Raw genomic sequence first — 27,643 nt, 5'->3', positions numbered from 1 at the left:
GCTGAATTTATCTCGGGCATATTGTTTAAATCTCTTTCTTTTTCAAGTGCTGAGTTGGAAGTTGAACAGTTGTACAGTGAGAATTGATGCCAGCACTGCCCTCGCACAGTAGCGTCCCAAAACAGTTGCCTGCCGGGACTTGGCCTGCGCAGTTGGCTCGTGCGCTGCCAACCATTAATTTTTGGAGACTTGGTGCTGCGAGAAGGCTCGCGACGACGCGACGAGCCTCAATCCAGCCAATTCAACCCCAACTCCCCGATACCCTCAGCAAAAATGGATGACGATCTTTATGACGAGTTTGGAAACTTCATGTACGTTTGTTCTCACTTTCACCCCCGATTTCTCTTCTGCGATTCCCCCCGTCCCCTGTTTACATCTTCATTAATCAATCCCAGTCGCAGCCTCTTGCGATTGCCTGCCTGGCACAACTCGATCCATGCTAACTCTACACTCACAGCGGCGAGGCCGAGGCTTCCGAAGAAGAATCCGAGCATGGCGTGGATGCGGGCAACTACGCTTACGATGACTATCCTGAGGAGGCACCAGAGGCCACTGGCCAGGAATTGATGGAGATTGACGGTGAGCATCATCGTCCTGTTGTTGCGCTTGGAGGCGCCGAGGGAAGGAAGCTGATATTGGCTACAGATGATGGTCCATCCAACGCCGTGATCCTCCATGAAGACAAGCAGTACTATCCGACGGCAGCCCAGGTGTATGGCGAGGGGGTTGAGACGATGGTTCAGGAGGAGGATGCGCAACCACTAACACAGCCCATCATCGCCCCCGTCGAGCAGAAGAAGTTCAGCATCGAGGAGGCCGACCTTCCACCAGTGTTCTTCGACCGCAGTTTCATGACCGATCTCATGAACTATCCCGAACAGATTCGAAATGTCGCCCTGGCCGGACACCTGCACCACGGAAAGACGGCGTTTATGGATATGCTGGTATTGGAGACGCACAACATCAACGACAGGCTAGAACAGAGGACAGGGAAGAAGCGGGACGAACAACTCAGATATACCGACGTACATGTGCTCGAGCGGGAAAGAGGATTGTCAATCAAGGCGTCGCCCATGAGCTTGGTTCTCCCCAACACCAAGGGCAAGTCCCATCTCGTCAACATTATCGACACACCCGGCCATGTGGATTTCGTCGATGAGGTTGCCGCGGCGTTTCGGCTGGTGGACGGTGTTTGCTTGGTGGTGGATGTGGTGGAGGGCGTTCAGGTCAACACAGAGCAGATCATCAAACATGCCGTTCTCGAGGATATCCCGATCACGTTGATCGTCAACAAGATGGATCGCCTGGTTCTCGAACTGAAGCTGCCACCCAACGACGCCTACTACAAGCTCAAGCACGTCATCGAAGAGGTCAACACTGTTATCGAGAACACGATCCCCGGCAAGGGCGAGTCGAAGAGGGTCAGTCCAGAGAGAGGCAATGTGCTGTTTGCATGCACTTCGATGGGCTGGTGCTTTACCCTGAAGTCGTTCGCCAAGATGTACTCCGACAGCTTCGGAGGCGTCAACATCGAGGAGTTCGCTAAACGGTTATGGGGTGATGTTTACTTCAACCCACGGAAACGGAGCTTCACAAGGAAACCCGTCGATGAAGGTGCTAAGCGGTCCTTTGTCAACTTCATTCTCGAGCCTATCTACAAGATCTATTCTCACACTATTAGTGAGAGCCCGGAGGATCTCAAGGGTACTCTTGCGAAGCTTGGCATCCAACTCAAGCCTTCCCAGTACAAGACCGATCCCAAGGTTCTGTTGAAGCTGGTTTGCGAGCAGTTCTTTGGGCCATCGACCGGGTTCGTTGATATGGTCTGCGAGCACATTCCTTCTCCAGCCGAGGCGGCCCAGAAGAAGCTCGAGCGCTACTACACCGGTCCTCTCGACACAAAAGTTGCCGAGTCGATGAAGGCTTGCGATCAAAACGGACCTCTGGTCATCTATGTCACAAAGCTGTTCAACACGGCTGATGCTAAGAGCTTCAATGCTTTTGGGAGAGTGATGAGCGGTATTGCTCAGCCAGGGACCGAGGTTCGGGTATTGGGCGAGGGCTACTCGATCGACGACGAGGAAGACATGGTCGTGGCCAGAGTAGCCGAGGTCTTCATTGCCGAAACTCGATACAATATCCCAACCGATGGAGTCCCTGCTGGGAACTGGGTCTTGCTGGGCGGCGTTGACAATTCGATCGTGAAGACGGGTACGATTGTCGCCAAGCAGTTCGAGGATGACGAAGACGCCTACATCTTCAAGCCTCTCACTCACCTGACCGAGTCTGTTCTGAAGGTTGCGGTGGAGCCCATCAACCCATCGGAACTGCCAAAGATGCTGGACGGAATTCGAAAGATCAACAAGAGCTATCCTTTGGTGACTACGAAGGTGGAGGAGTCTGGCGAACACATCATTCTCGGAACCGGTGAACTCTACATGGATTGTGTGCTGCACGACTTGCGCCGTCTCTACGCCGACATGGAGGTCAGAGTATCGGATCCCGTCGTCCGATTCTGCGAGACGGTACAGGACATGTCAGCCACTAAGTGCTATGCCATCACACCAAACAAGAAAAACACCATCACCATGGTGGCCGAGCCATTAGATGATGGCATCGCAAAGGACATCGAGTCAGGGGCCGTGAGGATACGGGACCCGCCTCGAAAGACGGCCAAATTCTTCGTCGACAAGTATGACTGGGACCTTTTGGCGGCCAGAAGCATCTGGGCCTTTGGACCGGAAGAGATGGGTCCAAATATTCTCCAAGACGACACATTGCCAGGAGAGGTGAGTTTTTCTTTTTTTTTTCCTGTCATTATTGCAACACGCCTCCTCCGCGTCATTCACTCCGGCACCCCAGTTTGCCGAGGCTTTTCCCCGGATCGCCCAAATCGGGCCTTTTTCTCCCCCTTTTACCGCACCACCCAGCAGTAGACTGACAGATCTTTTTTTCTCTTTCCAGGTCGACAAGAAACGATTAGCCACGGTGAAGGAGTCGATTCGTCAGGGTTTTGCTTGGGCCACCCGAGAAGGCCCACTATGCGAAGAACGTGAGTTTGAAATCCTTTTCGATATGGTTACTACTACCCTTTCTGTTTCATTCCGGTCTTCTTGTGCATATGTTCCTGCAGTGCAGGCAGAAGGGTACAAGCGTACCTATCATTTTTCTGGTGGCCACCCCATGGCGGTTGCCGTGCATGAGGGGGTGTGGCTTTGCCTGGTTTGACCACCTGCTCAAATCAGAATTTCACGGAGGGGATGGAAATGCATGCATGCATGTTATGGACGCCTCCCTGGCAGGACATGGAGAGTTTCTTCCCCAGAGTGTTCCTTGCTTTGCTTTGCCTCGCCTGTTGTTGACAACGGCAGGTATGGAGTGAAGGAATCTGTGGGGGAGGGGGAGGGGGAGGGGGGGGGGGTCACCGGGCTGGGAGTCTTGCATGCTTGACAATGGCACAGTCATGCAACCTCATACTTTGTTTCCCGTCATTGACCCTAACCCTTTCCTTCACATGCTAATTTGGTTATCTCCTCAGCAATTCGCAACACCAAGTTCCGCCTCATCGACGTTGCCCTGGCGCAGGAAACCATCTTCCGCGGCGGCGGCCAGATCATCCCCACGGCCCGCAGGGCGTGCTACTCGTCCTTTTTGATGGCCTCCCCCAGGCTGATGGAGCCGCTCTACTCGGTCTCGATGACTGGACCTCAGGACTCGGTGTCGATGGTGTACAACATTTTGGCCAGGAGGAGGGGCCATGTTTTGTCGGATGGGCCCATCGCGGGCACGCCGCTTTATAGGGTCAATGGGTTGATACCGGTGATTGATAGTTTTGGATTTGAGACGGATCTGAGGATCAACACGCCGGGGCAGGCGATGGTGAGCTTGGTGTTTGACCGGTGGAATATGGTGCCGGGGGATCCGTTGGACAAGGAGCAGGTTACGAGGCCGCTGCAGATGGCAAGCGCGCAGGCGACGGCGAGGGATTTTGTGCTCAAGACTAGGAGGAGGAAGGGGTTGAGTGAGGATGTGAGTGTGGCTAAGTTTTTGGAGAGGGAGTTTTATGAGAGTTTGGTGGGGAGTGGGACTTTGGGGGAGGCTTGAGATTCCCCTTGAGAAGGGTTGGTCTAGGTCAAGGTTTAGAATTGTTGTATTATGTTAGGTATTACGGTGTTTTGTGGGTGGTTCTACCTCTGTATATAGAGACCTGACAATGGGAAAAGTAATCAGAGGGAAGGAAGTGTTATCATCACTTGAATTTCTGCTGGTGATTCTACGAGGTCTGAAGCCTGCCAGTTGTTGCACCAACTCTCACAGCTGGTCTGCCTCGGAGCATCCGACTAAAACAACTCGGTAGTTGGAGGTTGGTCCTCTCCGGGGGTTTTGCTCCTATGAATTGTTCTAGATCTTCTTTGGGGTTGATGGGAGAGTGGAGGTTCGATGTGTTGTTGTGGATGTGTGTGGCGAGTGTCTCCGGGCGGTTATGCAAGGCACGAAAGTGGGAGGGCAATTAATTTATTTTGTTGCTTTATCTTCTTCTGTGCACATGGCTGCCGGGTTCCCGGGGGAGAGGTTTGTAAGCAGGCTTTCATAACTACTGCATTCGGGTTTGGTTCTGGTTTCTTTGCTGTGGTGCAGATATTGAATTGCTATCTACGGCTTCTTGGTACCTTAAGCATCGAGGAGTCTGTCTTGTTTGTTTCGTGTTGTTATAAACAAGACACACTACATCGGGTTATCAATTCGCATTATCAGGCCCTTTATCGGGGGATATCTGCTTCTCTTTCTATTCCAGAATTTATGCATGGGAGGGGTTTTTGTGTTTACTTAACTGGCGTATGGCTTTGTATGTCCCATGTTTTACACATGTGAAGGGGGGGGTTGTATGATAGTTTCAACTGCCGTTTTTGTTCCCATGTACCACCGGGGAGTTGCAGTCAGGTCGGTACTCTTGACATAACTTGCCCACTGTGTTGTTGTCTGATTGCTACTGCCATCTTATGCTGTGCAAATAATTCTTTGCGTTTTAGAACCCCCCACGCTGTAGATGTGTTACTCACCTTCCAACTTCGGATGCTCATCCAAAGGCTTCTTCCCCGGTTTTTCGCTTTGTCTCGGATAGAGTTGGTCAATGTTGAAGGGGAAGTATGACGCCATAGGAAGGTTTTCCATCGCATCCCGTCAGGCACATACGCTTTCTACTCGTGAGTGTGGAGTGTGATGATTGATGTTGTTCGTGACCTGCCCTTTACGCCCACGTAGCTACTGCTCATTCAAGGTACGAATCCCCTCCCTTCCAGAGCACCCCAAGCCCCATATGACGCCATGATGTTTCCCCCGTCATGAAAACTATCACTGTCTGTCCTCTCTTGACTCAGGTTCATCATCATCCCCCGCTGGCATATAACCTCCCTCCCCTACCTGCAGCCAGGGTCTATGTGTACTGCAGCATTTTCCCTCTCCCAGGGGTCCTCGTTTGTGTCGATTATGTACGCCGCCCAGATAGGTAGGTGGGTATGTAAAGAACTGAAGGGGTTGGGTTGGAAGGGATAAACTCTACCGAAGGAGGAGCCCCTTGTTGCATTCTTCCCCCGGCGTAGATACCTTACATATGCAGGATTTTTGTTATGTTTGTTGTGGAGTCCTTTTTGCGGGATATCTCAACTGTTAAGCGTTGTATTGGGGCCATCTCGCAAAAAACAAAAAGACAGAAAACGGTGTGCCTTTGCATTGTTAGGCGCTTGCAACGCACATAGTGGACAAGATGGGGCCCTTCGTGGGAGACATGGATGTGCTGCGGACTGATGACAAGCTGTCCGTCTGATGATAACTTGTTTCTTTTTTGTTGATGATGATGATAAGGTGAAATGGGATATTCACATGCTTGGGTTTTTCCAACAGGTGAACATGATATACATTCACCTCGCTACCATTCTGAACAAGATACTCTTCTTGGTACCGAACACGTCAGTTAGTTCTCTAGTGTTAGCTTGCTTGCTAGAATTCCCCCGGGTTGATTTAATGACACGATCCAGACCGCCTCTCTCTCCCCCTAACTCCACCGCACGTCTTTATTGCGCGCGGAATTTCCCATTTGTGCTTTGTGATAGGAGAATTTGTAATAAGTTTCGTGGAACTAGCGCTTCTGTAGCCAAGGCTCACAACGGCGGGCCGTTAATCCTGCCACCCGGACCGTTTGAGGAGGAAAAATAACCGAGCATGTTTGAGAAAAAAAAAAAAAAAGAAACCGGGGCGTCTTGTCCACATTCTCTTCGAAACATCTAGCGCTTAGTCACGTAAGTTGCTTCCCTTGCCAAAAATCATGTGATGGCAGGAGTGTATGTAGACGCGTTATGATATCCGGTATGAGTAGACCAAACGGCAATAGTTGGCGGCAGTTATGTCGTTGCAATGGTTTGATAACTAAAATCAAGAAAATAGGAGCGAATATAAATCTTGATAACACCCCAGCCAGCATGCATCCACCATAGATGATCCTTTCGGTGTGAGTAAGGGGAAGGTAAATAGGTCAACACCTGCTACACAGCAGTGCATCCGATGCCCTAAAGTCAAGAGGTGCCCTGTTCTGAGGAAATGGCAACTGTCTCATTCACAATGAGGGTTGTTTCCTACAAGTGGGACATAGGTAGCACTTGTAAGGAGGGTGTTCGCCGGTAGACTAGGATCTCGGGGACCATTTCTTCGGGATGTGGGAATCTTTGGAACCGATCATGGGAAATCTCCCCCAAGGTAACTCTGGCCGCCGCTGCCCTCCAGTGAAGTGCAAACAGACATATTGACGCACACGCGTCTACCAAGTCGGTAAAATAGTCAAGTAACCTCAGGGACAAGGGTCTGAGGTACATGGCGTGATGCGGCTTGCGTGACAAGATGTGGCTGGACCTGAGTTGATTCCACGGACCAGAAGACGCTTCTAACTGGGCGAGCAAACCCTTGAAGGATGGAGATTCTAGAGAGGGCAGTTCATTCGCAGTGTGGGGTTTGCTGGGCGTGGCTTGTTGGTGCAACTGCAATGGCTTTTTGAAAGAGCAGAGCATATTTGGCACATTGAACATGATGAAGAGAATATTATCCGTCATCCAGACATTGTGTATTGCATATATCAAAGACGGGAAGAGGCGATCTGTGTCGATGTCGAAAAGCCAGTTCGCCGGCTGACCCCTGGTTCAAACTTCATCAATTTGCTCCCCCACGGGCCGCAAGAAGACTCGCAGGAGAGAACCTGGAACTGTCCCGAGTGGGCGGGCTCTAGGCGGAGGAGGGGAGGAGCATCACAAGCCCGAGATTGTCCCGCCAATCGCAAGCGACGTGCACAGGGGCTTCGAACAAGGCACCGGGGAAGGGGTGTGCCTATCCAGGGTCTGAATCCGACAGTGCTGACACCCCTGTGCTGGACTGAAGGTTGACCTCGGTGAATGGCCTGCTATGTAGCAAGTCGATGGCGTAACACGACAAAATATATAGTCGCATCAGCAAGTGTGAGACCTTGAATTGTCCACATCAAGTTACACGCATGTCTCGAGCATCTTGTCGAGCATGCCTTTCAGTGTGTCGTTTTCCAGAGCTGCGGCGACTCTCTCTTTGTCACCCAGTTGCTTGTTGACTTGGTCGTCCTGGGCATGAGAGCCATCCTTCATTCTCACATCAAAGCGGTAGTTGGGCGGCAGGGTCTGCTCCAGCCGGTACCGCACTGCCAAACCGATGACAGTGGCAAGAGAGCAGTGGTTGACGGTAGGTGTCAGATCAACAGTGACCGTGACCAGTTTGTCTCCTCGGCACTCAGCCGGCGGAGGAGTCAGGTGGATGTCAGGTAGTTGGACCACCGAGAGCTGCCCCAGAGTATGAGGGTGTTCGGGGTCTGATATTGGGGAAATAAGGTCTGCGAAACGTCAGCTGCTTGATCGCCAACACGATCTATTTTAAACACTGAGCATCAAAGCGGCATTGATGTGCATTCAAACCAAACAGAGGAAATCGAAACTAGCCAACGATGTATATGCAATGCGAAAAGCACTGAGTAATGAGGGGTGGGTGTGGTGCTTACCGTAGATGTCCTGGGCATCCACAGGGTCCTCGCCGTACTCCTCCTCGAGGTCCTCATCCTCTGATGAGGATGACCCACACAGCCATGGACGCTTAGAATAGACAATGTTGTCGCATTTGGAGTCCGGTCCCTGCCTCGGTGTAGTCACTTTCCGATTTCTGCTCGGAAGCTGTGAGACGTTGAGGATGGAGGGGTTGGCGTTGTCGACTTCGCGCATTTTGAAGGCGGGGTTTCGTGGCCTAGGTAGAGGTCTTGCTGCTTGGGCGTTAATGTGCCGAGATTCGGTTGGTGTGCTTCCACGAATCTGAGGTGCCGTGACTGTTGAGTGAGATGTGTGCTCTATCAAAGTAGATAATTGTTTGAAATGATGACATGCACTCCAGGCGATGGATGGATGCTCCGGTTTAGGAGGGGCAACGACCTGCTCTTAGCGTTCGCTGGAGGTTCCAGGTTAGGGTGGGGCCAACTACCGAGCCATCAAGAAAGAGCCGGGTGCACCGTTTTTCCGCTCGGGACTGCATCCAAGCCGCTGGTTGCCGGAGAATGCCGCCTTCTATAATCTCTCGATGACATGATTTTCTAACCATCTCCTTGGACACCTCCTGTAACTGCGGAATGTCCGGTCGGCCATATGCATTTCACCAAGGCCCAATCGCCATATTATGTCGACGATCACGGCGGCTCATAGCGAAATCGCATATTCATGCATCTCAGACATGGGGTGTCGTGGGGTGTGTTCAGCAGATGTTCAGATGGCAATCCCGAATACGGCTGCTGGTGCGGGGCCTTCCGTGACGACCCCTGCGTGGAAGCATTCAAGAAGGATGCCCGCAAAAAAAACGTTGTTCTTGGCCCCCTGTGGCATGGCTCCCGTCGCCGGCCACCTAGCAGAAGCCATCCCCGCGTCCCAAGCCGGTACCTACGGAAATGACGCAGCCTCGCCGGAGTTCCTTCTACAACGGGCCTGGGAGATGCCATGATGGGAGCAAAAGAAATGCCTTGGGATCCGTGATCTCCAACCTTAAATTCAACATCGCCTGCCGTCCGCCGTCTGTGCCTGGGAGCTGCCGAAGCTACTCCAGACTGGATTAGCCATCACATCTTGCCCCGACGTCTCTTGGGGGCTCCCTCTATGGATTCTCTTTGCAGCAGGTCCCATGAGGCTCGGGGGAGTGGAACATCCAGTCGGGCCAGACGATGATTCTCAAGCATGCCCAAGAAGAGACCATGCTTGCGAGCTCTTTGACTGATTGATGGGCCCTACGTTAACCGTTTATGTACTCGATGGCCGTTTCATAAACGGAGCACAGTCTGTGGGTACATGGGCCATCCTGTGGGGGGGAGGGTTGCTTGCAACGTAATCAATGGTCAAGATCGAAGAAACTTGGAGCCCGTTGTACTGTAGCGGCTTTGCTCGGTACCGTACACCCTGCCCTACCGACTGCCTTCCCCAGATATTTGTGATAACGATAACCACACAGCCACTAAAGAGTGTTCAAGAACGCAAGAATGAACAACCGGCAATTCTCATGACATCGAAAGAGGAAAGCCATCATCTCTGCCATCCTCCGTCCCTCGGCATGCTCTCGATCTGGAGAGCGTTGTCACCGCCCCACCCCCTCGCGTCTAGAACATGAGCATGTGATAAGACATGGGATGGGCGAGACCACACACCGAAACGATCCATGTTGATTCTTGGGTTACGGAGCGTGCTGCACGAATACACTAGCCATTGGACCACAGTAGACTCATCAACAATAGCAAGGCAACATCGTGGTACGCTATCTTGGTAAGATCGATCTACAGAAAATGAGGACCGACTTGCATCCATCATTTGTCAAAGACGATCAACTGACAGGTTCCTTGACCAGGGTCCGCCTTGACGGAATGATGAAAGGCTTCAGAAGGAGGCAGGTCGATATCGTGCGTGTGCACATCTGCACGTGTTTTTCGGGCTCGAAAGAGAAGGAGGTTTAATTCTCCCGCAGTATATCCGCATGCTGGGCATCTCCATCGAAAACGGTGACGGGCAAGGGCTTGCGATGCCCAGCCACTGGGTTCGGATAGTCTCGCGGGCCCAACTCCCAGACAACCACCTCACGTCACGGCCATTGCCGTCTTTTCTTGCGCAAGATTTGTGTGAGGGGAAGAGAGACGCTGCTGGCGCAGAGTGCTGATGAGGGCGTGTCAGTGGAGCTCACCGCTTCCCCCATGGCTTCCCCTGACATGTGTTGTGATGTTTGAAGAAAGGTTCGCGATGTGTTTCAGCACCCAGACACCACGCGCTTCAGGGGTCACCAGGCTCGCCCAGAGTCACGGAAGGACTACCCTGACGGCCCACGAGGAATACCCGTCTCCGCCCGGAAGTGTCCGTGAGACTGTTTTCTGGCGGTATCGCGGTGCTTTTGGGGATACGTCGTGACAAGAGGGCGCTGCAACTCTCATTTGTCAAGATTGGATGACGGCTGCTCGGTTCTCGCTAGCCTGTTTCCTCCTGTCCGCAACTGTCAGTCACGCAGCGCCCAGAGACTGGCTTGCAGCACCAGGCGTCAGAGGCACGCCCTCGGCGGGCCTCGGTGTAGGGTAGTCTGCGGTATTGCTGTGGCACTGTTGCCATGAACATACGAGCTCATTAATTCAGCCATTGGACACGCTGAAAAGGCAACTTACTCATTAAACAACGGAAAAGCCGTGGTTTTCCTAGAAACTGGTTGTACTTTATATCGCATGAATGATGTGTCGTTAGCCTGGGGCTTACCCGTTCCCGCCAGGGGCAGGCGGCACGGTAAAGGGCTCCCCACGTTACCGGGCTGACTGCGCTGCAATCGCACATTGCATGCGAGTGTGCTGCGGCTGCCACCCCGCTTACGTCGCCCAGCCTCGCCATACCATGCCATGCCACTCACTGTCCCTGGCGACGGCACCTGTCGTGTAATACTGCGTAGCTCAGCAGGATTGTCGCGTTGCGGTGCGTTTTCTTGTCCTTCCCAAGCCAAGCATGGTGGAATCCTGCTTGTTAAGGTACCGCTTGTCCACCACGGGCGCCGGACCATGGGGATCGGCGCGGGGCCATCGAGGAAGCCAGCAAATACGGTGTGGCCATGGGGAAACCAAGGACGGGAAAACGAAAACCTAAACGAGGAACGAGAAACGACTTGGGAACGTGGCACGAAGATAGAGGGGCAATATCTCCTAAGTCCGAAAATTACGAGAGCATGCTCTCAGCAAGACATGATGTCAGTACAGAAAGACTGTTCCCATCATCGACCGAGGGAAAAAAAGAGGTGGTTGACGTGCGCGAACTGCCGTGATATGCAAAGCAACGATTTGGTGTTAGTGGGTGGATATCCAGCAATTTAGGGACGATGGACGACAAGTGGACAAGCAATGCTCGATTCACACACAGCGGCCTTCCACTGGAGATTCCGAGACCCTGGCTTGGGGGTGGCTCGTGCGGTCAACCTGGAAAAAGATGGGAAACCCTGCGGTCCCCGGGTTTGCCATCCACACTCGGGGGGAGACCTGGAGACGCGGGCTGTTCTTTATCCCAACGCCCCTGATGTCTTCACTCTACCCCTCCTCCTCCCGTCCTCCTGCCTTGGAGTGTGTTGCCTGTGAGGTTGGCCACTCTTGAATTAGCACAGCTAGCTAGATACACCTACACTAGCTTCTCTGGAAATGAACCGCATTTTTTGGCATTTTCTGAACGGCCGGCCTTGTTCATGCCAATATCACAAGCATCATTATCAGAGACACTGCTGGTCTGTGAGGGGGACACTTGTCTGCGCCGCACTGTTTCGTACTCGCTGCGCAAAGTCTGAACTGGCTCTTGCCAACTCTCCGCTTACACAGCGACAGCACCAGCAGCTCGCTTTCGATTACATACATACCCTACAGTATCTCTCTCAGTTCCTGGGGGCCCTCTCACGCTGAGGGAAATTCCCCATAGCGAGCTTGTCAGATTCGTGCACCTGCAGGTGTGCTGTGGAGGTCCTGATCAAGACAGGCGTGCCGGGTCCTTTGGGCAGGGTTACCCCTTCGCTCGACGTCCAGGAGGTCCTGGGACCACCCTTATTACTAGCTCGTCTTCGCCGACCAGGGCATCAGGACAATCACTCTGTACACGCGTTTGGCTAAAATCCCCTCGACGTCCACTCACACACACACGCTTTCACTCCTGCTACTACCACTACGTCTGTCTGCCTACTGCTTGAACTTGTTGCCGCTGCTGTGCTGTGGTCGAGAAGAGAGATCTCGCCTCCCCCTCCTTTGCCGCCTCGACATTGGACCACTGCTCACTGCCCACTGCTCACTGGAGACGCACACGCCAACCCTGCGCCGGCCGCCGACCTCGACCCAGCGACCCGATACCACGGCTGTGCGCGCATTGCTTTTTGCCCTCTATCATCGGATGACTTGAATGTGGAGTCGCCTTCTCTCGTCCATCATCAGCGCATAGCTGCGAACGTCTGCGCAAGACGCTTCATCTCACCGTTCATCATCATCACTACCACCACCACCATGTCCAACGACCCTACAGTGCGCCGGCTGCTCCCTCAAAACTCCCAGATGGGGAGCTTCAGCTTTGCGCCTCCGGCTTATCAGCAGCAACCACGAGAGACGCAAAAGAGTGCGCCCCCCCGTCCCCTTTTTTTTTGGTTCTGTTATCTGACCGTTGAGCTAGACTATGTCTTTGTGGACGAACATAACCGTCACAAGCGGTTGAAGGGTATGGGATCAGCGCTCATCCCCCGCTAGTGCCCCCCCATGTATCAAACTGACTCGCGCATACAGTGATGAGAGCTTGCGAGGGATGCCGGAGGAGAAAGATCAAGTGTGACGCTGCCACCACAAACACCTGGCCCTGCTCAGCATGCATACGCCTGAAACTTGTCTGTGTTCGTCCGAACGGCTTCGACGGGTCGTCTGAACCTCAGGTCTACGAACCACCACGATCCCAGTTTGAGACCTCGCATGTGCATGAGGGCTTCCGACAGCCACTACCACTACAAGATCAACAACAGCTCCTAGGACATGCACCAAAACCTAACCTCTATGCGCCGCAGACATCCTACCAGGACACATCAGCCCTTTACCATGCGGTCCAGTATTCCGATTCTCAGACAGTCCCTCACAATCTACAATATCAACCTGTGCATCACGCCGTCAGTGCTGTCAATGTTGTGGATCACCAGTATGGCGCCCAGGCCGCATTTCCAACACCGCCGATGCAACAGCCATCACATCCAGCATCTCCCGCGGACACCTACCAGTCAGAATATGCACAACAAGACTTGGCCGACCTGTTAGGGTCCTTGAAGGTTAACGAGGCAGGGACAGCGCCCTATCTAAACAGCAAGATGCAATCGATGAGGGAAGAAGATCCCGTCGTGGAGGAGGGCGACGAATACAAGAGTTTGTTGCCACCACTCACAGCTGGTTTGGGAGGATCCAAAATTCGAATTCCGCCAGAGCTTATGCCCGACGACGACACCGTCCTTCAGTACCTGGACCTGTACTTTACGAATGCCCATCCTTATGTGCCCGTTTTGGATAAAGCCCACTTCTATCAACAGTGGCACGACAACAGGGAATCGATATCGCCCCTTCTTTTGGAAGCCATGTTTGCCATCTCGGGCCGGTTAGCAGACGAACCGGCCCAAGGGCAGCAGTGGCTCGCGCTTGCCGCCCGCCACGCCGACTCTTTCATGGATATCCCTCGCCTCAGCACGCTACAGGCACTCATGATTCTTCTGAAGGCCCGCGAATCGGCACCGAAGCGAGGCTACTATTACCGTTCTTGGATGAGCATCGAGCAGTGTGTCCAGTTGGGCAAGGACTTGGGATTAGATGAGCATTACGGAGACCACCGACACGGCAGGTCTTGTGGGTCGAGCCCATCCGAGTGTGCCCTGAAGACGAGAATTTGGCAGACATTATTCACGGTGGAGATGATGATTGGTTCTCCTCAGGGTATGGCAACACGGCAGAGCGATACCTTGTGGTTTGTGCTGCGCATAGAAAGCTGACGAGTAGAGTAGGGCGAACCGATTTTCAGGTCGAGGAGGACACGGTGGACTTCAACGTGCCGAGGCTGCTACCCAACCAAGATGAATCCGAGTACCACGTTTCGCGCAACTTCACCTACCTCGCCAGAGTGGTTCGCAACGTCAGCCGCATGGTGGTGGTGTACGGGCGGTTGAAGAAGAGCAAGGAGGTCAAGGAATGGGGCCTCGATCCCGATTTCGTCCAGATCAGCCCGGCTCTCGATGCTTGGTTGGCTGAGATACCGGCAGACATGTCGATAACTTATCCAGCCAACGGCTCACCGCCGTGGCTGCCTTCAGCTTTTGTCGGCAACGTCCATTCGTACTACTACTTGTCGATTATCCTGTTCAACAGGCCTCAGCTCGCCTTCTTGTCCCCTTCCACGCCAGGGGGCCAATGGAAACATCACATGCTGGTGTCGTACAACGCAGCCAAGATGCTGTGCAGACTGCAGGAGGCTGTCATGGGCGCGTACGGACTGAACGGACTGCTGTGCATGCAGCGGGGCATCAACTTTACCATTTACGCGGTGCTCGCATGCATTGTCCTACACCTCGTACGCCGACCCTTTCATATGCCAAATGCTTTGAACTTCTTTTTGCTGACAAGCTTGCTACGTGCAGGTTGCCTTGACATCACCAGACCCAGACCTGAACTCGGAAGCCAGGGAGTACTTTACGCGCCACATGAGGATCCTGGAAAAGTGCATGAGCTCGTGGCCCATGCCGGACATGCAGAGGCAGATCGACTCGGTGCGGGAGGCCTTTTCTGCGGACGTCCGGAAGCCGTTCGTGCTGAAGCCCAGCTTCCCGTACGGCAGCCCGCATTCCAACTCGCACCCCAGCCCGCCCGGGCCCAGGCTCTTGGACACGCAGGTGCCACACTCGCAAGTTAGTTACAGCCTCCCCATCACACCCATCTCCACCGTCGGCCCGCTGGACAGCAAGAGTGACTCCTCCCCCGGTGTACAGTCGCTCGGAATGATGCCTTCCGGCCATGGCGCTCAGGCACCGACCGCCGTGCCGCAGTCGTCGTTGGCTTTGGCAGAGGCGCCGCCTGCGTGGAACCCGTCGCGGATTTTTGAGTAAGTGACACAACTGAGGGAACCACCAGTGGTAGTTGTACTGACTGTTTCATAGCCAATGGAACACCTCGTTCGGCACCCCTCCAGTCCAGTCGTCACCAACAGGGGGACAGGGTGGTGGTGGTGGTGGTGGTGGTGGTGGTGGTGGTGCGATGAGCGCTTCATCCGGCGCCTCGGACACGGCGAGCATACACGACATGCACGCGGTGCAGGCGCAGCTTAGGACAGCTGCACAGCAGCAGCAGCCTATGCCGGCGGCAGCAGCGCAGTATTCGGCCGCCGCGGCCCCGGTGCAGAACTTTGTCACACCGGCCATGTGGCAGGAGTCGGTGGCGAGCGTGTACGAGGCTGGGGGTGGGCTGAAGCGAGGGTGGGATTATGATGGGCATATGCCTGTTAGCAAGCGACACCACTGAGAGGTTCACAATGCCTAGTGAAAGTGACCACATTAACCTTTTCATTTGTTTGTTTGGAGAATGCTTTGCGGAGCTTCTGTTTTCGGGTTACAAAAAGCCGGCTTAAAATCAGCATCTAGGGTTGGTTTGGTTTTGGTTGGGACCTTGGGGTTTAAAGGGTTTGTTTTGGGATAAGGAGCATGTTTTGAGAGAGATGAACAATGGTTGGCGTTTGTTCTTTTGGTTTTTTTTTTTTTTTGGAAAGTTGAAAGGGGGGCAGGAACAACAAAAACATTCAACATCGGAGGGATGACACAGATCTCGGAGTTGAAGAACAAGCAAAACGATCGGATGTATGATGCGAGGGAAGAAGCGAAGCAATGTTGTATATTATGAGGGTTGGTTGGATTGGATCAGGGGGTTGGTTGGGGGGTTTGATGGGAAGCGTCTGTGGTGCGAATTATTCAACTGGGAGGAAATCAGCGTGTCTTTTTTGGATGGATGGATGGAAAACAGTGCTAGCTGGTATGGCACGTTGGTTTGGGGAGATGGACGGAAGGAAATGTGTGTACGTTATGGGTTATTGTGGTTGTGGTTGTGTGTGTGTGTGTGTGTGTGTGTGTGTGTGTGTGTGTGTGTGTGTGTGTGTGTGTGTCGTTCGCTTCTACTGGTACATATTCCTTTGGGGTTTTTTTTGGGTGTTTTTGGGGACTTTTGTGGTTCACAGCAGAGAGACACATCCACACAGAGAGAGACAGAGAAAGATATCATCATCAGCCTTGTATCAATACCGACGTTTTGATTTGATTTTCAGCCTTTCCTAAATCATCTCGCCGAAAGTGTATGACAAGTTGTTGGTGTTGAGAATTGGCCAATGGGATTGGGGAAGTGTACACGTGCTCTGGCGTCATGGGTGTCGCGCCAATGGGATGGGAAGTTTGATGCCGATGCTTGGCGCACGGGAAGGGGAATCTGGGACATGGGGATGGGGGGGTGGGGGGGTAGCTTGCTGTGTTTGTTCGCTTGGATGGTCGGCGATCAACAAGGGAGTTGAAGACGGAGGGGGTATATATTTGAGTGAGCAGCTTGGGTATCAACCTTGATTTTCACCAGACCTTCTCACACTCTTTGACAGGGAAAGTGTTGGTGTTTTGGAGAGGTTGATCATTCGGGAAGGCACTTACACGCGCTAACTTACACGCATTCAACACCATCACCACCACCGACACAGCAACAACCACCCAAAATGGGCCTCAAATCCCACCGCTGGGACCCAACAACATGGCGTCTCAAAGACTTTGTCAACCTCGACGAGATCGGTCCTCGGATGTGGACTTCTTTCAAGGAGAACTGGTACATGGGGTTCACCTCTTTTGGTGGCCCGCCGGTGCATTTCAAGATTGTATGTTTCCCTCTTTTCACCCCTTACAAGCCTCCCCTCATTTCCATATCATAGATATAAACTAACAACGACAGTAGTTCCACGATAAATACGTCTCCAAACTCTCCTGGATCGACGAGACAGTCGTACGTGCCATTCCGCCCCCTTTTCCCTTAAGATAGTCATTGTTGATGTTTTGGTTTGTGAATAGTACCAAGAACTCTTCTCCATCTGCCAAGCCTTCTCCGGCCCCGGCTCGACAAAAATGCACTACTGCATCAACCTCCTCCGCCTCGGCTTCCCCCCCGCCGTCCTCTCCTTCTTCCTCTGGTCGCTCCCGGGTGCGTTGGGGATGTTTGGTCTCGCGATTGGTATCTCCAACGTTGGAGAAACACTTCCCCGTGCGGTTTATGCGTTGCTATCTGGCCTCAACGCGGCTACTGTTGGGATTATTGCTCTGGCGGCTGTGCAATTGGCGCAAAAGGCTATTACGGACAAGCTGACGAGGTTGTTGGTTTATTTGGGCGCGGCAGCCGGGTTGTTGTACAATGCTCTATGGTACTTTCCCGTGTTGATGCTGGCGGCGGGGGTGGTGGCTGTGGTGTGGGATTTTAGGTGGTTGCATGGGCCGGTTTTGTGGGTTGTGAGCAAGGTGAAGAAGGGGAAGGTCAGGGATGAGGAGAGGGAGGTGGAATTGAGGGAGCAACGAGTGCCGGGGGGTTCGGGGGCGGAGAGGGAGGTTGTGAGGGAGGAAGATGGGAAGGGGACCAGGGAGAGGGTTTCAACTGGGGGTGATAATGCGGACGGGCAGTCGCAACAGCAGCTCAGACGGGAGGAGGAAGAGGCAGAGGAGAGGGTTGTGCCGAGGAGCCACCAGATCAGCGTCATGTCCTGGAAGTCAGGGCTGGCGCTGATTGTGGCTTTTCTGGCGTCGTTTGTCGCGGTTATGCTCACTCGTGGCCTCATCCCGGCGAACCCGTTGCTGTATAGGCTGTTTAGCAACCTCTACCTGGCGGGTACGATTATTTTTGGGGGCGGGCCGGTGGTTATCCCGCTGTTGAGGGAGTATATCGTTGCGGAGAATTGGGTTTCCCCTAGAGACTTCTTGATTGGGCTGGCGCTTATCCAGGGGTTTCCGGGGCCGAATTTCAACTTTGCTGTTTACTTGGGTACCCTCACGGCGATTAATGGGGGGTATTCTGGGGTGCTGGGAGGGTTTTTGGGTTTCTTGGCGATCTTCTTGCCTGGGTTGTGGACTGTTCATGGGACCATGGGTCTTTGGAGTGCGATCAGGGGGTGGAGGTGGGTGAAGAGCTCGTTGAGGGGTGTGAATGCTGCTGCTGTTGGGTTGATTTACACGGCCGTGTATAGACTGTGGCAGATTGGGTGGATTGATGAGGGGTTCAGTCAGGGGAAGAGTTTGGCGGATGATCCTTGGTGGGTGGTTGTTACAGCGGGAAGCTACGTGGGTGGTGCTTGGTTTGGGGTTGAGCCGCCGGTAGCGTGTATCTTTGGGGCTGTGTTGGGGTTGGTGAGGTATGGGGTTGTTGAGGCTCAGGGGTATTGAGTGGTGACCACTTTGGAGAGGTAATGTAATTGGCACACTCGGGAAATGGTCACAGTAATGAGGTTTGTCAGGATAGTTAGCGTTTAGAATATATGCAATGAGGCTACATGTGGGTGTTTCGTCACGATAACCGAAACGCTCTCACCCTGTGTTGTCTGGCTATTCTCAATCCCACTGAAGTTGCTCTTCCTCAGTCACACATCTCACTTGGAGTTCCTACTCATGTTACTTCTTTAAATTGCCCATGACTCAATCGCTCTTTCCTGTACACCAACCAGCCGCTCCTTCCTTACCCACATCCGGCCACTCCTTCCTTCCACCACGGTATTTATACAAAGGTTTCGGCCGCACCTTCCGTCACCAAGTGACTGAAATGAGACCTTAAAAATCTACCCGTTGACCAGATGGATCAGCGGTAAGGGGGTCGCGCCCTAAACCATCTGGGCATTCAAGTATCTACCTGGAGGGCGCACGTTCGAGCTCCTTTTTTGTCTTTTCTCTTACCTTATTCACCCCTCCAAGTTTGGTTTTCTTTTTCAAAGTCCTTTTGTTATGCTGGGACTGTGTGCCTCTTGATGGATGTAAATATCAAGAGAGCCTGCAATAGGTATTGGGGGGGATCTTGGTTGAGAGGAGTTGTTGTCGTCGTCGATGGGTGGTGAATGGGGGGCAGATATAATAATCTCAGCTACTTGTGCTGACAGCATTGAATCTTAACTATGATCACGCTTCTTGGAATCTTAACATGACAAAGAAGTATGAGATATTGCTGCTTGTCCCTGGGAGCTTGAAGATCAGACGAAGAGAGCAAGTCGTCGAGGGGTGATGGTGAGTGTTGGAGAGGGTTAGGGTTACTCGTGGTCTTGATGGTGTGTGCTTCAAAGTCCCAGCCATTCTATCCTCACTTCTTGGGTTGACATTTCTCAATCTCAGCTCGATTCTGACCATGTCATTTAGCTTTCCTACAACTGGCAATTTTCGTGGCTGAGAGGCAGTCATCAAGCCTCCTTCCCCGGTGCCTGAGCACCTACCAAGTTCAAACTCTCCAATAGTTTTACATCTTTCTGCTTACATCACACAACTCAACACTTCGAACAACCCGTCAAGATCGGCCTCATCTCAACAGTGAACAATGCATCACGACCAATAACGACTCTTTTATCAACTTACAATGGCCTCATCACAAAACACCCCCAACATCCCCTCGGCCAAACGCCGGCGCGTGGAGGCCGCGAATGCGACTCTTAAGAAGCCGTTCAGATCACCAATGATCAACCGGCAGAGTCCATCCACAACCACCAGCAATGCAACCCCGACACAAGCATCGCCAAGTCTGTCTCGCCGCTCTATCGACAGCTTGTCTCGCCCACCAACACCAGCAACCCCCTCGCGACCAGGCAATCCGTCACCCCTTAGGCTGGGGACGAACAGCGCTGCCGCCCGGAGACCGTTGCTTCTCCAGAAAAGCTTCAAGTCCGTGTCGAGGCCTTTGCCGTTTAATCAGCGGCAGCGGGACACTGCTAGGTCTACTAATGAGGGAGATGAATTATTGCAACGAATCCAGCGCTCTCATAGGGAGTTGGATGCACAGATGAAGAAGGTGGAGAAGGAGCTTGAGCGGGTGAGGCAGGCTAAGAGGATTGAGGAGGCGTCGCGGAGGAAGAGGCCTGGGGAGGAGGTTGATGCTGAGCTGAGCGAGTTGGTTGGGAAGTGGAAGGGGGCGAGTAGGTTGGCGGCGGAGGAGTTGTTTGAGGTTGTCAAGGGGAGGGTGGATGGGATGGGGGGCGGGGGGGCTTGGAGGGAGAGTAGGAAGAGGAGGTTTGGGGATTGGGATGGGGAGGATAAAAAGGGGGTGGGAGAGGAGGAGGAGGAGGAGAGGGAGGGTTACAGGGGTGAGCTTGAGGGGGAGGATTGTGAAGAGGATGGTCAAAAAGGGGAGGAGGGGGATGATGCGGAGGGCTTTACGATGCTCATGATGTTGAAAAGTTTGAATATTGAGCCGGAAGTTTTGGGGTGGGATCCTGGAGAGGAGAAGTGGAAGGACTGATGCAGGGTATGTTTTTGTCTTTTTGTCTTTGTTGGCTTTATACCATCTCATGGCATATGAGGTTAGGTATGTGGTCCTAATGGGTGGGACTATCTCACGATATCTTCATGACTTCTCATACAACTGCTATATGGACTCACGCAGGGGCCATACAGCTCTTATGCAAGTGGCGCAACTCAACAGTCGGAAATTTTGATCTGAATGTGCTGCTCGAGCCATCATTGTCCAGTCATCCAGATCGGGACGTGGGCTGGACAGATCGCGGAAAGCAGTGACGTTTTCGGCCGTGGCAATTGGAGCCGCCCAAAAGTTTAAAGAGTTCAAACAGTTGCAAAACGGGCGTTACATAAGCAGCTATGCTCCTTTAGGCGAGTCCTCGGGCGTGGACGGCAGTGGACGCGGTTGCTTCAATTGAAATTCGGTGGCAACGATTGGTCAGAATTTGCCGAGGTGTTCCGGGAAACCGAATGTGAAGATTGATGACCCTCTACTACCAATTCAGTGCCACCACCAACTTCAACCACAGCCCGTTGCTGTTGCCTTTTCCGAGGCCTTTTTCCCTTATTTCTGTCCCCTTGATACTTGATACCCGGTCCTAGCACCACCACCACAGCCACCCCGAAGCCGACGTCGACGACAATGGCCGCTCTCCGCTCTACCGCTTCTGCTCTCTTGGGCGCCGCCGCCGCGAGGCCTTCGCTTCGCATGGCCGCCGCCGCCCCGTCTGCCTTCCGCGGCATGGCCCAGCTCGCCGACGCCGCCCAGCAGAACAACACGGCTTCCGAGCAGGCCAACCTCAAGACCTTCCAGATCTACCGCTGGAACCCCGACCAGCCCTCCGAGAAGCCCAAGATGCAGTCCTACACCCTCGATCTCAACAAGACCGGCCCCATGGTTCTCGACGCCCTCATCCGCATCAAGAACGAGATCGACCCTACCCTCACCTTCCGCCGCAGCTGCAGAGAGGGTATCTGCGGCTCTTGCGCCATGAACATCAACGGCACCAACACCCTGGCTTGCTTGTGTATGTACAAGTCCTTGAAGTTGAGATATGGTGGGGGTGGGTGGGAGGAGGAGGAGGAGGGTTGAGGAGCAAGCAAGGATTTTGAGAAAGCGCATATGGATGCTGATATATACGCGACAGGCCGCATCCCCAACGAGGACAAGGCCGACATGAAGATCTACCCTCTGCCGCACACCTACGTCGTCAAGGATCTCGTTCCCGATCTCACCCAGTTCTACAAGCAGTACAAGTCCATTAAGCCCTACCTGCAAAGAGATACCCCTGCCCCAGATGTAAGGCTGCCCGCGATTTTCGAGATGTCCCCGAGTGTTCCGGCAGACGACGACTGACACGATAAACAGGGAAGGGAGTACAGACAGACCAAGGCGGACCGCAAGAAGCTCGACGGTCTTTACGAGTGCATTCTCTGCGCGTGCTGCTCGACCTCGTGCCCTTCATACTGGTGGAACTCGGAGGAGTACCTCGGCCCCGCCATCCTTCTCCAGTCCTACAGATGGCTTGTCGATTCCCGTGACGAGAAGACGCTCCAGCGCCAGGATGCACTTAACAACTCGATGAGCTTGTACCGCTGCCACACCATTCTCAACTGCACAAGGACATGCCCCAAGGGTCTCAACCCCGGCCAGGCCATCCAGTCCATCAAGAAGCAGATGGCTTTTTAAATTTAATGTGGTTTGGGGGTAACGGGAGAGCGGGAAGAGGTGGTGATGTAGAAACGGGAGTTTGGGATATGAAAAATAAAAGAACGACCTGGGTGGGTGGTGCGTGTTCTTTTTTGTCTAGTCCGCAGAAAGGGTTTACTCGGGGACATGCTTTTTTCTAACTAGACTTGTGTAAACTTGTACCTTTGTCTCCTGCATGGTTGGAGTTTCACTTTGTCAGAGTAACAGCAATGGAAATGCTTTCTTGTTCAACTCTTTGATAGGTTTTCGTTTTGTTTTTTTTTTGTTTTTGTTTCAGGGGTAATGCAGTCATGAAATACGGAAACGATGGGTTTTTTCCTCCAAGATGATCAATCTTTTGATTCAAGTTATGGAAAGGAAAGAAGTAGTAAGAAAACATCAATATCAAAACAGCTTTTTCCCCCCTCCTTTTTTTCCCCCTTGCCAGCTGGGTCCCTAAATAAACAAAACAACACCAACTTTCATTCATCATCCTCTTGGCAAGCTAACCGCCCCCCACCTCCCCTGTTTTTTTTTTTTTTTTCACTGATATATACATCTAAGCAGTAATGTGGAACCCCTCGACAACCTCGTAGACAACCTTGACGGGGATGTAGTTTTGGGTCGTGGTGGCGGTGACGTCCTTCCACTTGACGGCCCACTCGCCCGCCTGACCCTTTCCGACGGGGAAGGCGACCCAGGAGCCGTCCTTGGTGCTGCCTGCGTAGGTGAGGGAGCCGGCGGAGACGTCGTCGGAGAGGTCAAAGTTTTGCCAGTCGAGGGTCGTGCCGGTGGGGACGGTGACGGAGGCCGGGTTGGGGACGGCGGAGAGGGAGAGGAGGCCGTGGGTGCCTACTAGGGCGAGGGCGGAGGAGGTTTGGGGGGAATGCAGCTCGAGGAGGTTGGTTTGGGGGTTGCGGATGGGGTAGAAGAGGGGGGTGGAGGGGGAGGAGGGGAAGATGCCGAGGGTTGTGTTGGAGAGGGTTAGGGGTTTTCCGTCTAGGGAGGGGGTGCGCCTGGGGGGGTTAGCTAAGGGGGTGGCATACTGGGGGTGATGGGGGAGCGTGAAAGAGAGGGATAGGGGTCGTTGTCGGAAGTTAATTGTGTTAAGCGGTGGGTAGGAGGCTCATCGAGTGAAGAAACTTACGAGGAGAGACGGAGGGTGTAAGCCTGGACGAACTTGGGCTTGGCCTGAGGCTCAGGGACGGGGGAGGCGAGGCCGGTGGCCGAGAGGGTGGCGATGAGGATGGCCTGGAACTTCATTTTTGGTGATGTTTAGGTGAGGCGCCGGTGGTGAGGCCCTGTGCTGAGAAAGATGTGGCTTGAAGAACTGAGGAGGGAGCTAATACTCGTGTCTGATGAAGCTATTGGAGCTGGTGATGGTGATGGTGATAATATCGGTTCAATGCCGGCGGTGGCGTCGTCTTATATACTTGTCTGTGTATCGCTGTCGTCTTCACTTCACTGATCACATCATCACCAGAAATTTCGTCTCTTCCACCACCACACTCAACACCCCTCATCCTTGCCATTATCTCATGTCCTGCTGCCCTCTCGTGATGATCTTGCCTCCTACTACCCACACACACACACATACACATACACACGCACCCTCGCACACATAAAATGGCAAGCACAACCCCACACGTCACCGTCACGCGTTTTGTTTGCTCGTTGTACCGACTTAGATATTGCCAATGCGTCCTTGGCATACTGCCGGAGTCAATTAAGCCAAATTGAGCGACGACGTTGGCCAATTCAACCGCTATCTCTGGGCGATCTTGTTTCTTCCAGAGCCTTTCTTTCCCTTGCCCCTTCCCCCGCAAGAAATCGGAATTGATTAAATTGTTTTCTGCTTTTTTTCTTTTTCCTTTGGGGATTATTTTTAGAAGCTCCAAACACCTGGTTGAAGGCTTCATAGGCTCATCTATCCGCGCAGAAAGCAATTAGGAGGAAAATGTGAGGATGCTGAAGCGAAATGCTTGGACGAGAACCCTAACGGCAGGTCGGCAGATGACTGTACATTGCGGCTTGTGTTGCCTCTCTGCTGCGAACGCTGACCGAACCCTTTCTTCCTGTCGCCTTCCTTTTTGTACCGCGGCAGGAGATGAAGACGAGATTGCCCCCCAAGGCGAGGCAGGTGCACTTGGCTTCTTCAGGTGGCTTCCATCGGTTCTAGAAAGATTGTTTTCAATTTCTGACCTCATGTCGGTTAGACACACTTACAGCCCACCAGCGTGGGCCAGTGGCTTAGATATTCCCCGGTTGTTTTTCCCCAGACTATGGATGTCAAACCACATGGCAGACAAGCAAGACAGCATCACCCCACGCCGAGTTTGACAATGCCTCCTTCCTCTTCGACTCACGGACCCGACAGCCGCGCGGATGCACAGACAATTAACGAGAACCGCCCATGGACTAATTTTTGAGATAGGATATACGCCCTCCGTCCGTACGAAGCCGTCGACAACCGCAGCCGCAACGTTTCTCCTGACCTTTTGCTTCTCTTCCTTCTTCTTGCTGAAGGACTCAGTGGGACCACAGACGGCCAGTCGATATTAAGTTTGTGTTGCAGCAGGAGTTCGTGCCGGACGGAGCCGTCGAGCGGGCGACGTACAGCTATTTCAGGAACAAGGACACTCGCCATGTTCTCCTTGGTTGCTCCAACCACGGGAACATTCTACACGCGAACCGAAGCCGGTCCGGTATGGACATGTGCAAGTCTACACGCCATCGAGGTTCAATGCCAAGAGCTACGGTCCAAGTCCCCCCCCCTCCCCCCCCCCCCGACGGCTGCAATATGCAGACTGCCGGAACATGGGAGATGGTTGTGAATGGATGTCACCCGCATGGCAGCAGGGCAGAGGAATGGTCGTCTGATGCCCGAGCAAGGACCCTTACACTGGGTTGCAATGGTGCCTGTCTTGGGACGACGGAGAGTTTTCCTTGCTGTCTGCGCTGCTGTTTCCCTTGAAATGTCCATGCGGGCCAATCCCGAAGGGATGCTTCTAGTTCTGAACTTTTTTGCGGGTTGAGCTTTTGGTGTGGGAGAAGAATGGTTCCCCTTTTCAACCGCTCCGAAAATCCGGGGGGGATCGGCTTACCTTAGGCTATTACTTACGCAGGCTAAGACATTGTACGCAACCCTACCTCTTCAAAGATTTTAACTCGCTACTCCCTACATCCAAGTTCAAAAGTATGTAAGTCGGAATATCAGTCCTTCAATTACCCTTTTCTGTCTTGGATTCTAAGACCTATCCGGCTTGGCTTCCATTCTGTGGCGTCTCGTTTGACACTGTAGTAGCATGAATCTCTACCAACGATTGATGTCAAGTGGCTGGAAGAATCCCATTGTCAATACCGAGCATACTACTCTTCTTTATATACCCTTACCTGAGCTAGCGTAGCTGAGGTAGTAGACCCGGCCGTTGCAGGTTTATGGGTTTATGAAAACACGAGAAACAACAGATGGCCCATGGTTACATTCCAGCTGCTTGCTTGGCCTGCTGGCAAGCTGAGGTTTCTATAACCAGATCCTGGCTTGTGGATGGGCGGGTGTGTCTGAGTGCCCTACGTGTGTGTGCAGCATAAGCGTATATGTCTGGTCTTGTCCCTCGCCATCTGTCAACCCAAGCACGTATTCCCCTTGCTTCTTGCGCTTCACCTTCCTTTCTTAGACTCTTGGAACGCCTCCGCTGTCCTACTTGACCCCATCATCACCATGCAGCTGACGACAGTGTTTTCTTCTCTTGTTGTCTTGGGAGGGTTGGCGGTAGCAGCCCCTGTTGATGTGCCCGATGAGGAGCCTTGTGTGGACGGAATCATCTGCTTTGACGCCCTGAGTGCTTGTGGTGTCAAATACGGCGGGTATTTTTGCCTCTTTTGCCTTCTTTCAAGTCAGCAAGTCATTAACAGCATAATAGCTGCTACAACGTCTGCAAGGCCGACCAGAAGCCCAAACCGCCCGCTTGCCCGGCCACCTCCACTGTCGTCACAACCAAGGTGGTCCAGTTGACTCCCTCTGCTACCACCAAGAAGACGACCAGCACAACTTCCAAAAGCACCTTGACGACCTCCACCAGGAAGGCGACTACCACCACCAAGAAGACCACCACCACTGCCAAGGCTACCACCACTTCCAAGAAGCCCACCTCCACCTCCAAGAAGCCTACCACTACTCCTAAGCCGACCACTACCCCCAAGCCCGTGACGACCAAGATCCCGACATCCACTACCAAGCCCTCGACTTGCAACGGGAGCGGAATGACGGTTTGTGCTGATTACATCAATGAGTGTGGGATGATGTATGGCGGGTAAGATCCCCTCTCCCTCTTCCTTGTATCCTGCCGGTGGAAATGAAGAGACTGATCAAGAAAACAGATGCTTCCCTGACTGCAAGCCGTGGCCTACATTCACTGCTCCTCCTTGCAGGCCGCCGGTCAGCACTAGCATCAGGCTTGTGCCGGTGCCGATTCCTACGTATCCTGTTATCACTGTCAGGCCTCAGGCATAGAGAACACAGCGAGGGTTACTGGTGGTGAAAAAAAAAAAAGAGGGGGGGTGAAAAGGGGTGGTCAGGCGGTGCGGGTGAAAAAAGTTGAATTCACGGGGCGTCGTTGGGTCTTTGTGTATCAATTAGTCTATGGAATGCGGGAAGCCATTCTTTTGTGCTCATATCGGGCTATCTGCTTAACCTCTTCATTTTGTCTCTTCGCAATGAATATCGTCACGCTCGCTCTCTTCGCCAGACTCAGCTACCTATCCGCAACAAATCACCCTACATTATTTCTTCTCTCTACCTTACACTACCCACTCTGAACATCTTCAACGCTTTTTTCCTCTATCACACTCGTAATCAATCTCCACACACAGCCCTGTACCTCAACTAAATACCCCTGAACCCCTACCTTATATCGTATTCACCCCTCCCCTTCCCCCCCCACTCACCTCCCCACAAATCACCGTTACTACTACCACCCACCTTCCCCCCTCCGGCAACGTCACCCGGTACTTTACCGCACCTCTCTCGTTGCTCCTCTGAGTCTGGACAAAGAGAAAACTAGCAAGAGATATCGCCACGTCTCTGTTTCCAGATGCTTCATGAAAATTCTGCCCTGTAAATGACCTCACACAACGGTCTTAAAACTCCCTTCTATACCCTCACTTTCCCAGATCACACACCCAACAACCCCGTAACGATGTCATGCCAATGGTCGTGATAAATGAGAGCAAGAAGGATTTACCCTACCGGTAGTTACCTCCTCAACAAGAAAAAATAAATGACTTCTTTTTCCAGAGCCCACATGGCCGCCACAACGCGGCTATGACGTCCCAAGTTAATACCGACCGGTGAATGTTCTGGACTTTCTC

The 27,643-nt window shown here is 53.0% G+C and overlaps 8 protein-coding genes across 8 annotated transcripts; 6 read left to right on the top strand and 2 right to left on the bottom strand.

Moving 5' to 3' along the window:
- Window positions 1-63: 63 nt before the first annotated feature.
- On the top strand, window positions 64-4,251 carry QC761_108980 (uncharacterized protein). The gene is made up of 4 exons (XM_062874185.1): window positions 64-311; window positions 458-2,789; window positions 2,965-3,052; window positions 3,539-4,251. The coding sequence occupies exons 1-4, from the start codon at window positions 274-276 to the stop codon at window positions 4,102-4,104; spliced, it is 3,024 nt and encodes a 1,007-aa protein (XP_062737296.1). The 5' UTR covers window positions 64-273; the 3' UTR covers window positions 4,105-4,251.
- Window positions 4,252-6,181: 1,930 nt separating this feature from the next.
- Window positions 6,182-9,011, bottom strand: QC761_108970 (uncharacterized protein). The gene is made up of 2 exons (XM_062874184.1): window positions 8,066-9,011; window positions 6,182-7,900 (listed from the first exon to the last, which is right to left on the bottom strand). Exons 1-2 carry the CDS (start codon window positions 8,280-8,282, stop codon window positions 7,527-7,529), a joined length of 591 nt encoding a protein of 196 aa, XP_062737295.1. The 5' UTR covers window positions 8,283-9,011; the 3' UTR covers window positions 6,182-7,526.
- On the top strand, window positions 8,638-15,613 carry QC761_108960 (uncharacterized protein; the record flags this gene model as incomplete). Its single annotated transcript, XM_062874183.1, is given in 7 exon segments — window positions 8,638-12,695; window positions 12,750-12,794; window positions 12,860-14,038; window positions 14,107-14,669; window positions 14,737-15,197; window positions 15,253-15,314; window positions 15,327-15,613. The coding sequence occupies 7 exon segments, from the start codon at window positions 12,587-12,589 to the stop codon at window positions 15,611-15,613; spliced, it is 2,706 nt and encodes a 901-aa protein (XP_062737294.1). The 5' UTR covers window positions 8,638-12,586.
- A 999-nt stretch (window positions 15,614-16,612) lies between these two features.
- QC761_108950 (uncharacterized protein) lies at window positions 16,613-18,747 on the top strand. Its single transcript, XM_062874182.1, has 3 exons — window positions 16,613-16,994; window positions 17,072-17,119; window positions 17,185-18,747. Exons 1-3 carry the CDS (start codon window positions 16,839-16,841, stop codon window positions 18,538-18,540), a joined length of 1,560 nt encoding a protein of 519 aa, XP_062737293.1. The 5' UTR covers window positions 16,613-16,838; the 3' UTR covers window positions 18,541-18,747.
- Window positions 18,748-19,711: 964 nt separating this feature from the next.
- Window positions 19,712-20,587, top strand: QC761_108940 (uncharacterized protein; the record flags this gene model as incomplete). Its single annotated transcript, XM_062874181.1, has 1 exon — window positions 19,712-20,587. The coding sequence occupies one exon, from the start codon at window positions 19,712-19,714 to the stop codon at window positions 20,585-20,587; it is 876 nt and encodes a 291-aa protein (XP_062737292.1).
- A 639-nt stretch (window positions 20,588-21,226) lies between these two features.
- Window positions 21,227-22,664, top strand: SDH2 (succinate dehydrogenase complex, subunit B; the record flags this gene model as incomplete). Its single annotated transcript, XM_062874180.1, has 3 exons — window positions 21,227-21,611; window positions 21,732-21,883; window positions 21,953-22,664. 3 exons carry the CDS (start codon window positions 21,227-21,229, stop codon window positions 22,271-22,273), a joined length of 858 nt encoding a protein of 285 aa, XP_062737291.1. The 3' UTR covers window positions 22,274-22,664.
- A 59-nt stretch (window positions 22,665-22,723) lies between these two features.
- On the bottom strand, window positions 22,724-24,321 carry QC761_108915 (uncharacterized protein). Its single transcript, XM_062874179.1, has 2 exons — window positions 23,421-24,321; window positions 22,724-23,289 (listed from the first exon to the last, which is right to left on the bottom strand). Exons 1-2 carry the CDS (start codon window positions 23,534-23,536, stop codon window positions 22,833-22,835), a joined length of 573 nt encoding a protein of 190 aa, XP_062737290.1. The 5' UTR covers window positions 23,537-24,321; the 3' UTR covers window positions 22,724-22,832.
- A 58-nt stretch (window positions 24,322-24,379) lies between these two features.
- On the top strand, window positions 24,380-27,020 carry QC761_108912 (uncharacterized protein). Its single transcript, XM_062874178.1, has 4 exons — window positions 24,380-25,473; window positions 25,578-26,140; window positions 26,197-26,586; window positions 26,654-27,020. Exons 2-4 carry the CDS (start codon window positions 25,995-25,997, stop codon window positions 26,784-26,786), a joined length of 669 nt encoding a protein of 222 aa, XP_062737289.1. The 5' UTR covers window positions 24,380-25,473; window positions 25,578-25,994; the 3' UTR covers window positions 26,787-27,020.
- Window positions 27,021-27,643: the final 623 nt, after the last annotated feature.

The sequence above is a fragment of the Podospora bellae-mahoneyi genome (genome assembly GCF_035222275.1).
Source record: "Podospora bellae-mahoneyi strain CBS 112042 chromosome 1 map unlocalized CBS112042p_1, whole genome shotgun sequence".
Lineage (NCBI taxonomy): Eukaryota > Fungi > Ascomycota > Sordariomycetes > Sordariales > Podosporaceae > Podospora > Podospora bellae-mahoneyi.
Note: the sequence above shows the minus strand (reverse complement) of the source record. Positions and strands in the feature narration are given on the sequence as shown.